The 11,095-nt window shown below is 47.9% G+C and overlaps 2 protein-coding genes across 2 annotated transcripts; one reads left to right on the top strand and one right to left on the bottom strand.

The window, feature by feature from the left end:
* Positions 1 to 522: 522 nt before the first annotated feature.
* zgc:103759 (U8 snoRNA-decapping enzyme) lies at positions 523 to 2,348 on the bottom strand. Its single transcript, XM_062460358.1, is given in 5 exon segments — positions 523 to 942; positions 945 to 1,024; positions 1,596 to 1,834; positions 2,048 to 2,088; positions 2,208 to 2,348. Coding segments are annotated over 5 exon segments (678 nt in total). The 5' UTR covers positions 2,340 to 2,348; the 3' UTR covers positions 523 to 756.
* A 1,002-nt stretch (positions 2,349 to 3,350) lies between these two features.
* gss (glutathione synthetase) lies at positions 3,351 to 9,758 on the top strand. Its single transcript, XM_062460357.1, has 14 exons — positions 3,351 to 3,517; positions 3,936 to 4,097; positions 4,716 to 4,861; positions 5,161 to 5,236; positions 5,735 to 5,874; positions 6,138 to 6,254; positions 6,325 to 6,405; positions 6,490 to 6,567; positions 7,047 to 7,113; positions 7,215 to 7,409; positions 7,635 to 7,716; positions 8,386 to 8,575; positions 8,676 to 9,079; positions 9,136 to 9,758. The coding sequence occupies exons 2-13, from the start codon at positions 3,957 to 3,959 to the stop codon at positions 8,797 to 8,799; spliced, it is 1,437 nt and encodes a 478-aa protein (XP_062316341.1). The 5' UTR covers positions 3,351 to 3,517; positions 3,936 to 3,956; the 3' UTR covers positions 8,800 to 9,079; positions 9,136 to 9,758.
* Positions 9,759 to 11,095: the final 1,337 nt, after the last annotated feature.

Here is an 11,095-nt window from a genome sequence, read left to right as displayed (position 1 = left end):
GATATTAGTGGTGAGGTGATATTATCCTTGAGGAGGTGATATTAGTGGTGAGGTGATATTATTATTAAGGAGGTGAGGAGGAGGTGATATTATCCTTGAGGAGGTGATATTAGTGGTGAGGTGATATTATCATTGAGGAGGAGAGGAGGAGGTGATATTATCATTGACGAGGTGAGGAGGAGGTGATATTATCATTGAGGAGGTGATATTATCATTGAGGAGGTGATATTACCATTGAGGAGGTGATATTATCCTTGAGGAGGTGATATTATCATTGAGGAGGTGATATTATCCTTGAGGAGGTGATATTATCCTTGAGGAGGTGATATTATCCTTGAGGAGGTGATATTATCCTTGAGGAGGTGATATTATCCTTGAGGAGGTGAGGAGGAGGTGATATTATCCTTGAGGAGGTGAGGAGGAGGTGATATTATCCTTGAGGAGGTGAGGAGGAGGTGATAGTGAGGGAGCTTCCTTCTGACCATGTCTCGTGTCAGTGGGGCACATCAGGAGAGTTGCATGTTCAAACCAAATATCCTTTATTTCATCTCCACAACAACATCTTCCAGAAACCAGATTCACTGGAGGGAGCTCTGACCAAGATGAGTCACGTGTGTGTGTGTGTGTGTGTGTGCGCATGCCTACATGCAAACCTATGTGTTCTTGTGTGTGTGTGACAGATTGTGTGAGTGGGTGTGTGTGAGTGTGGGTGTGAGTGTGTGTGTGTGAGTGAGTGTGTGTGTGAGAGTGTGAGAATCAGGACTGCTTCCTCCCCTACTCTGGCAGGCTGAGGGCAGACTGCAGGTGCTCGGAGGAGTGTGTGTGTATGGAAAGAGAGTGTGTGTGTACGGAGAGAGAGAGAGCGAGCGCCGAGCTCAGATCCTCCGGCCCAACGAGACCGAGACGCAGCACAGCCTCCAGCAGCTGGGAGCGAGAGTTCCCCCCACAAACGAGTGTGACAGGAAGGAGGGAAGACCTCCTCCTCCCTTTAGCGTGTAGAGGGGGACTCTGACCATCCCATCACCTAGGGGGGGGAGGGTGGGGGGAGAGGGAGGGAGGGAGGGGGGGGGGAGAGGGAGGGGGGGAGGGTGGGGGGGGAGGGAGGGTGGGGGGGAGAGGGAGGGAGGGTGGGGGGGGGAGAGGGAGGGGGGGAGGGTGGGGGGAGAGGGAGGGAGGGTGGGGGGAGAGGGAGGGAGGGTGGGGGGGGAAGAGGGAGGGGGGGAGGGTGGGGGGAGAGGGAGGGAGGGAGGGTGGGGGGGGAGAGGGAGGGGGGGAGGGTGGGGGGGGAGGGAGGGAGGGTGGGGGGAGAGGGAGGGAGGGTGGGGGGGGGAGAGGGAGGGGGGGGAGGGTGGGGGGAGAGGGAGGGAGGGTGGGGGGAGAGGGAGGGAGGGGGGGGGGGAGAGGGAGGGAGGTGGGGAGAGGAGGGAGGGAGGGAGGGAGGGGGAGAGGGAGGTAGAGGGAGGGAGAGATACACAGGGAGTGAGAAGGGAAGAAAGTGACAGATTGATGAGAGAGAGACATAGAGATTGTGAGAAAGTGGGGGGAGGTGTACCGTGGCCATAAATCAATGTGAAAGAGAAGGGAAGCACACACACATGGTACCTCCTGGCCGTGGTCTGTTGCCGTGGTAGCAGCCGCTCTCTCTACATCCCTGATCTGAGCCTCGCCCATCTTCTGGGCATAGAAGTGAGTGATGAGGTGGGAGGAGTTGGAAGAGGGGGCGTGGCAGGAGGTCATGTGATCTTTGACAGACACAGGAAGTTCCACTCCTAGCTCCTCCCACAATTCCCTGCTAAGCCCAGCCTCCAGACCTTCTTCTGAGGGATTAACAAATCTGTGAAAATTATATAAATGTTTTATCGAATAAATAATAAATGCTATCAGGAAGCATGAATCTTGACAATTCTACACAATTTCGATAATTGTTTACTTGCAATTTCCACCAGTACAAGTATTTTGATTTATTAGGGCTTTTAAAACAATCCAACAATTCAAATGGATCCTAAATGTGCATGTTTAACGGGCTGGTACAGGTGCACCAACTTACCCGCCTGGAAAACCCAGCAGACCATCAAAACGCATCTGCATCTACAGAGAGACACGGTTACACAGACACACACACATACATTTACACACACTGACACACACACAGACCCACACACACTGACACACAGACCCACACACACAGACACCCCCCCCCCCCTCACCAGTATGATGTGTCTGATGGGGGTGCTTCCAAACAGCTGAGCGTGGGTGTCGGCGTAGAGCAGGATGTGACAGGCATGCCTGCAGCCTGGGACCTGAAGCGCTTCTTCCCTGGACAGCTGCCCCCCTGCCATCTACACACACACTACACACACACACTAGACACACACACACACATTAGACACACACACTCGACACACAGACATTAGACACACACACTAGACACACACACACTAGACACACACACTCGACACACACACATTAGACACACACACTAGACACACACACACATATATTAGACACACACACATTAGATACACACACTACACACACACCCTAGACACACACACACACACACTCGACAAACACATTAGATACACACACTACACACACACACTAGACACACACACATATATTAGACACACACACTCGACACACACACATTAGATACACACACTACACACACACATTAGACACACACATTCGACAAACACATTAGATACACACACTAGACACACACACATACATTAGACACACACATTAGACTCACACACTAGACACACACTCATACGTTAGACACACATGCACACATTATTAACACACACACAGACAGGCTCTCTTGAGATCTGTTGACTCATCTGTGGTCCTGCCATCTGTGTGACTCTTAACACTTACAAACAAACATTGTAGTCTTACCAACACTTAGCAGAGGTGTAGGTAAATTAGTTAATCTGAGGACTGGCTCCCAATATTGCGTGACCAGCGAGTTAAGGGACAAACTAGTCTGCATGTGTTTAGGAAGCACAACGCAGGAGGGGCATGAAGAAGCCTCACCATAGCTCTCTACCGCCATCTGCAGGTCTGGGGTCAAATTACGGTCCGATAAAACGCAGATTCTCTTTAAGTTGTTACCGCGCAGCAACATCCTGACCTTCGCTAGAATGACAACAAAAATAATGTGTGGACTTACTACAGGTCACATACACACAGTGTTTTTAGATTCAGACCTACAATTAATGCACTTTGGACTACAAACAGACTGTTTTCCGCTTCCGGTATACGTAGTGACAGCACTGAAACTGATTGGTTATTGTGTTCACCGAAATACATGTAACCAATCGCATTTCGTGACGAGTACAAATACACAGCCCCGGGCATAGGCCAGTTAGCAATGTGTAATCCATGCGATAGTTAAAGTGAAGACACTCTTAACTTTCCATTCAACTTCTATTTAGCTGTGTAGATATCTTGCTCTGCCAAAAGGCTATACGTTCCGTGGAGGGCTTTCGTGCATATCTTTATAACAACCAACGTAAGAAAAGCGTTTGTCGGGAAAATGTTATTTTGATTCCTTCAGAACCAATAATGCGCTACGAATTATGTTTGTTATGTACTCTATTGAGCCAGTTAGCCTACATGCGGTAACTATCTAGCCGTACAGATAGGATAGACTAGCTGTCGGAATCTGTGCCAAAGGTTTGTTAAAACGCTCTGTCACGGTTAGCTTGCTACTGTGAGTACGAATATTTCGCATTCAGGCTTTGCTGTAGCCTAGTATTATAACCGGAGCGGTGAGAAAGTTTCGAAAAATATGTTCATTGTTATCCAATCGTTAGACCAAAAACACCCCACCCATCGTTTAAGAAAATGAACTGATGCAGTTGTTAGTCACGAGATCTAGTTTCTATCTCTTCAGAGACATTCGGACTAACCAACGTATCACTTCGCAGGTGAGTTGCAGGTGGACAACGATGGCGGATCATCAGGAGGGGATACCGGAGGCGGTGTTGAGGAACACAGCGCTTGTTCAGGACCTAGCCGATGTTGCCAAGGATTCCGCTCTTCTACATGGAGTACTGATGAGAACCGAAGAGACGCCAAACTCTTCAGAGGTCATTTACGTTAATTTTATCCTCATTGATTTTAGTTTAAAACTAATTGGTAAACTTCAAGGGTTAATCTCTAGCCCGTCATGTGGCTACGCTGTGTGGTCTTCCATGAAAACAGCTAATGCGCTCAATTATAAATTGGAAACAATTCGTGGAGCGATTAAGCAACGTCTATCTCTCCAGGAGCAGGGATGGCTAGCCCTGTTTATTCTACAACATCCTTAAAATATGAAACTGTTTAAAAAATGTTATCAGTCTGTTAGCGTCTAATTTCCTTCCTTCTACCAGTGGGTAATGTTGCTAACAGTAACACCTTTAGGACCAGTAGTTGATTTACAACAACACGCTGTTCAGATGAGCGTGAGTGATGCTCAGACACGACAGGAATGTGTCTGTTATGAGAGCGCGCTTCTGGGGACAGTCTGTTTTACCGTGCAGCCATGCGTTGAATCTTTTCAAACCAAATGTCCCCACAACTTCCCAAATTCCCTAGGGCGTGTTGGTGATGAGAGATTTAGCCAGTGAGTTGTCAAATCAGACATGGGTAATTTTATGGTAGTCTTAGTATTGGTTGCTTGGTTACTGAGCGTTAGTCTCTCCGTGTGTTTCCTATGTTCACAGCTGGTGTCGTACGCCCCGTTCACCCTGTTCCCCTCCGCTGTGCCCAGGGCGGTGTTTGAGCAGGCTGTGGAGGTCCAGACACACTACAACCTCCTAGTGGACCGGATCAGCCAGAACCAGGCCTTCCTGGAGCAGGCCCTGTCCAGGTACCCTGACATCCGCACTTACAACACCTCCACACACACACCTCCGCACCTACCACACACACCTCAACACGCACCTACCACACCTATGCAACTACCACACCTCCACACACACCTCCGCACCTACCACACCTCCACACGCACCTACCACACCTCCGCACCTACCACACCTCCACGCACAGAGCACTTGGTTACGGTCACACAGTACAGGGAAACCAAGGATCTGTAACCGTCCTCCCTTGAAAGGGCTGCCCCCTGACATAAATGGAATGCGCCTCAGAAGCATGTCTTTGTCCCTGCAGCACCATCGCAGTGGACGACTTCACAGCCCGGCTGTTCAGCATCTACAGACACGTCCTCCAGGAGGGCCCAGCCCAGGTACGCTACCTACCCAACACATGTTCTACCTACCCAACACATGTTCTACCTACCCAACACATGTTCTACTTACCCAACACATGTTCTACCTACCCAACACATGTTCTACCTACCCAACACATGTTCTACCTACCCAACACATGTTCTTCAGGGGAGGTCTTGTGAGGTCATGTTCCCTAGGCAGGGCAGGTTAACTTGTGAGGTCATGTTCCCTAGGCAGGGCAGGTTAACTTGTGAGGTCATGTTCCCTAGGCAGGGCAGGTTAACTTGTGAGGTCATGTTAACCTGGGAGGGAGTCAGGTGGCTGAGCGGTTAGGAAAGCGGGCTAGTAATCTGAAGGTTGCCAGTTCGATTCCTGGCTGTGCCAAATGACGTTGTGTCCTTGGGCAAGGCACTTCACCCTACTTGCCTCGGGGGAATGTCCCTGTACTTACTGTAAGTCGCTCTGGATAAGAGCGTCTGCTAAATGACTAAATGTAAATGTAATGTTGTCTCCAGTCGGTGGTGGTGGGGCTGAACCGTTCTGACTACATGCTGGACCAGAGTGCTGATGGGGGCGTGGCTCTGAAGCAGGTGGAGATCAACACCATCGCTGCCAGCTTCGGAGGGCTGGCCTCACGCACGCCTGCCCTCCACAGGTGAGGACTGGAGCCACAGGCCCCCCACGCCCTGCATCACAGCGATGGATGGATGAGAGAATGATTTCAATGGACGAAGGGATGAAACATAAGCAAATGTGCAGTGAATAAAGTCATGAGTTAGTAGATGAAGATGTTCTTATTGATCCAGCTTAACTACAGCCCCTGTTCCTCCTAGTCCTCCTGTTCTAGAAAACTGTTCCCTAGAACAATCAGCCTGGTTGTCCTGGGTAACGTAGCGTGTGTTTTGTGGACCTCCTCAGACACGTCCTGAGGGTGGCCGGGCGGCTGGAGGACAGCCGGCGTATCCTTGACAACAACCCGTCAGCTGGCCTGGCCGCAGCGCTGGCTAAAGCCTGGGAACTCTACGGCTCCCAAAGGTGAGGTCACTTCCTGCCAGACACGGGATAGTTCCTACAGGTGAGGTCACTTCCTGTGTTGTGTCTGCAGGGCTGTGGTCATGTTCTTGGTGGAGGACGTCCAGAGGAACATATACGACCACCGATACGTGGAGAACGAGCTGTGGAGCAGGTGAGCACTTCCTGTTGTGCGTGATGTAATCTCAGCAGAGACAGGAAGCTGCTGCTGTGTGCTGACTCCTTCTGCCCTCCTCAGGAAAGTTCCGGTCATCCGGCGGAGGTTTGAGGACGTGAGCAGAACGGGTTCTCTGGATCAGGACCGGAGGCTGCTAGTGTGAGGCTGGAGGCTGCCTGTGTGAGGCTAATAGTGTGAGGCTGGAGGCTGCCTGTGTGAGGCTGGAGGCTGCCTGTGTGAGGCTGGAGGCTGCCTGTGTGAGGCTGGAGGCTGCTAGTGTGAGGCTGGAGGCTGCCTGTGTGAGGCTGGAGGCTGCTAGTGTGTGAGGCTGGAGGCTGCTAGTGTGTGAGGCTGGAGGCTGCTAGTGTGAGGCTGGAGGCTGCTAGTGTGAGGCTGGAGGCTGCCTGTGTGAGGCTTGAGGCTGCCTGTGTGAGGCTTGAGGCTGCCTGTGTGAGGCTGGAGGCTGCCTGTGTGAGGCTGGAGGCTGCTAGTGTGAGGCTGGAGGCTGCTAGTGTGTGAGGCTGGAGGCTGCTAGTGTGAGGCTGGAGGCTGCTGTGCTACTGATTGAATGCTGTTCAGGAGGGGTTTTGAAACATCTGTGTTCTGTTCTGAACGGTCTGTTTCCTCCACTCCTTTAGTGACGGGAAAGAGGTGGCTGTGGTCTACTTTAGGAATGGATACATGCCCCAGAACTACACTGAACAGGTACGCACACACACACACACACACACACACACACACACACACACACACACGCTCCTCCTAACCTTCCCCACCCTCTCTCTCCTCCCTGCCCCCACCCACAGAGCTGGGACGCCCGTCTGCTGATGGAGCGCTCGCAGGCGGTGAAGGTTCCAGACATCAGCACCCACCTGGCCGGGACCAAGAAGGTGCAGCAGGAGCTGGCTCTGCCCGGGGTTCTGGAGAGCTTCTTCCCAGGAGAGCCCCAAGTCGCAGCCCAGGTCCGGGCCACCTTTGCTGGGCTCTACACCCTGGACCCGGTGGGTCCCTGTGGAGCTGAGCGACCGTCTGTTGGTCAACCAGCCGAGTCATTGGCTGATTGTTTTTTCTTTTAATTTAGTATGACAAACTGTTGTTGGTGTATGATGGTAATTTTAGTAAAACGAAAGCGAGGAATGAGAGAGATTCTCGTAAATGGAAGCGTTTGTTCAATAGGAGAATGATGTGTTAAGTTCTTGTCCCATCCATTGTTCTGTGTGTGGTAGGGTGCGGAGGGGGACCGGACGGTGGAGATGGCTCTGGCAAATCCTGACCAGTTTGTCCTGAAGCCCCAGAGAGAAGGAGGGGGTGAGACACCATTGTGACCATGGCACAAGGCTTTATAACACCACCTTATAACAAGGCTTTATAACACCACCTTATAACAAGGCTTACAACACCACCTTATAACAAGGCTTTATAACACCACCTTATAACAAGGCTTTATGACAACGCCTTATAACAAGGCTTCATGACAGCACCTTATAACAAGGCTTCTTAACAGCGCCTTATAGCAAGGCTTCATTATAAGGTGTTGTTATAAAGCCTTGTAACAAGGCTTTATGACATTGCCTTATAACAAGGCTTCATTACAAGGCTTTATAACAAGGCTTTGTAACAACACCTTATAACAAGGCTTTATAACACCTTTTTACAAGGCTTTATAACAACACCTTTTTACAAGGCTTTATAACAAAACCTTATAACAAGGCTTTATAACAACACCTTTTTACAAGGCTTTATAACAGCGCCTTATAACAAGGCTTCATTACAAGGCTTTATAACAAGTTTTTATCACACCTTATAACAAGGCTTTATAACAACACCTTATAACAAGGCTTTATGACATCGCTTTATAACAGCGCCTTATAACAAGGCTTCATTACAAGGATTTATAACAAGGCTTTGTAACAACACCTTATAACAAGGCTTTATAACAACACCTTATTACAAGGATTTATAACATCACCTTCACAGGCAACAACCTCTATGGGGCGGAGATCTGTCGTGTTCTGGAGGGAGTAAAGCAGAGCTCAGAGAGGACCGCCTACATTCTGATGGACAAGATCAGGCCCCGCCCACTACACAACATCCTTCTGCGGAGAGGGGCGGAGCTTAGACTCAGCACCTGTTTGAGCGAGCTTGGCATGTTCGGAGCCTACGTCAGGTAAACCTGCACGGACACACACTCCAACAAACACATATATATTTACTGCATAACTCAATGTTTCCTGTGTGTGTGTGTGTGTGTGTGTGTGCGTCTACAGGCAAGGATCAGACATGCTCATGAATGAGTGTGTGGGACACCTGCTGAGGACCAAGAGTTCAGAGCACGCGGACGGGGGCGTGGCTGCCGGCGTGGCTGTGCTGGACAACCCCCTTCTGGTCTGAGCAGCGCCACCTGGAGGTGGAAGTGCACCTCCGGAGGCACAGTCGGCCGCAACACATGGTTCTGGAAGCCCTCATCACTCCTTAAAAGAATCTAGAAAAATTAACCCTTTGTTCTGTTCCTTGTGAATCACAACATGAAGAATATTTGTTCTACATAGATGTTGGAAGGAATCTTCTCGTTTTTTGTCTTTGTATGAACGTTTATGTAAAGAAGTTAGTCTCCGATTTTTTGTAGCAGCTAACAGCAGCTCCTCTCCGGGGTAGCCAGCTGTTTCAGACTGTCACCAGGATACAGATCAGCCAGCTGTTTCAGACTGTCACCAAGATACAGATCAGCCAGCTGTTTCAGATTGTCACCAGGATACAGAACAGATCAGCCCGCTGTTTCAGATTGTCACCAGGATACAGATCAGCCAGCTGTTTCAGACTGTCCGCCGGATACAGATCAGCCAGCTGTTTCAGACTGTCACCAGGATACAGAACAGATCAACCGGCTGTTTCAGACTGTCACCAGGATACATTTTACATTTAGTCATTTAGCAGACGCTCTTATCCAGAGCGACTTACAGTAAGTACAAGGACATTATCCCCGAGGCAAGTAGGATGAAGTGCCTTGCCCAAGGACACAACATCATTTGGCACAGACTTGGCACAGGGAATCAAACCGGCAACCGTCTGATTACTAGCCCGATTCCCTAACCGCTCAGCCATCTGACTCTAGAACAGATCAGCCGGCTGTTTCAGACTTTCACCAGGATTGTTTTCTACAATCAGTGGCTGAAGAAGCGGTTTGTTGAAGTCACAGCGTTTGACACAAAGACATAGACTAAATCATGTACTACTGTAGATTGTCGATGTTGAAAAGCTTGATTTAAATATCAATAATAAAAATTTTCTTATAACATTCATGTTCTTTGATGTGTATGCATGTTGATAACCAAAAAATCACAACGCTATGATTAGAGAGTTAAATGGGTTATACATGAGGGAATTTAGGTTGTTCCACTTCACTTGGCTTTATACTAACACCTAACAAGGCTTTAAAACGGCCTTATAACAAGGCTTTATTACAAGGCTATACAACAACACCTTATAACAAGGCTTCATTACAAGGCTTTACAACAACACCTTATAACAAGGCTTCATTACAAAGCTTTACAACAACACCTTATAACAAGGCTTTATTACAAGGCTTTACAACAACACCTTATAACAAGGCTTCATTACAAGGCTTTACAACAACACCTTATAACAAGGCTTCATTACAAGGCTTTACAACAAAACCTTAGAAACAAGGCTTCATTACAAGGCTTTACAACAACACCTTATAACAAGGCTTCATTACAAGGCTTTACAACAACACCTTATAACAAGGCTTTATTACAAGGCTTTACAACAACACCTTATAACAAGGCTTCATTACAAGGCTTTACAACAACACCTTGTAACAAGGCTTCATTACAAGGCTTTACAACAACACCTTATAACAAGGATTTATTACAAGGCTTTACAACAACACCTTGTAACAAGGCTTCATTACAAGGCTTTACAACAACACCTTATAACAAGGCTTTATTACAAGGCTTTACAACAACACCTTATAACAAGGCTTTATTACAAGGCTTTACAACAACACCTTATAACAAGGCTTTATTACAAGGCTTTACAACAACACCTTGTAACAAGGCTTTATTACAAGGCTTTACAACAACACCTTATAACAAGGCTTTACAACAACACCTTAGAAACAAGGCTTCATTACAAGGCTTTACAACAACACCTTATAACAAGGCTTTATTACAAGGCTTTACAACAACACCTTAGAAACAAGGCTTCATTACAAGGCTTTACAACAACACCTTATAACAAGGCTTCATTACAAGGCTTTACAACAACACCTTATAACAAGGCTTTATTACAAGGCTTTACAACAACACCTTATAACAAGGCTTTACAACAACACCTTAGAAAAAGGCTTCATTACAAGGCTTTACAACAACACCTTATAACAAGGCTTTATTACAAGGCTTTACAACAACACCTTAGAAACAAGGCTTCATTACAAGGCTTTACAACAACACCTTATAACAAGGCTTTATTACAAGGCTTTATAACAACACCTTGTAACAAGGCTTTATAACAGCACTTTATAACAACACCTTATAACAAGGCCTTATAACAACACCTTATTACAATGATTTATAACATCACCTCATAACAAGGCTTCATAACATTACCTTATAACAAGGCTTTATAACAACATCTTATAACAAGGCTTTATAACACATTATAACAA

The sequence above is a fragment of the Osmerus eperlanus genome, chromosome 4 (assembly GCF_963692335.1).
Source record: "Osmerus eperlanus chromosome 4, fOsmEpe2.1, whole genome shotgun sequence".
Lineage (NCBI taxonomy): Eukaryota > Metazoa > Chordata > Actinopteri > Osmeriformes > Osmeridae > Osmerus > Osmerus eperlanus.
Note: the sequence above shows the minus strand (reverse complement) of the source record. Positions and strands in the feature narration are given on the sequence as shown.

Bases quoted from the DNA above. Each gene is read 5' to 3' on its own strand.
- gss (XM_062460357.1), top strand. From the start codon at position 3,957: ATGGCGGATCATCAGGAGGGGATACCGGAGGCGGTGTTGAGGAACACA. The intron at 4,098-4,715 runs GTCATTTACGTT...CTATGTTCACAG, and splicing joins AGACGCCAAACTCTTCAGAG to CTGGTGTCGTACGCCCCGTT. The intron at 5,875-6,137 runs GTGAGGACTGGA...GGACCTCCTCAG, and splicing joins CGCACGCCTGCCCTCCACAG to ACACGTCCTGAGGGTGGCCG.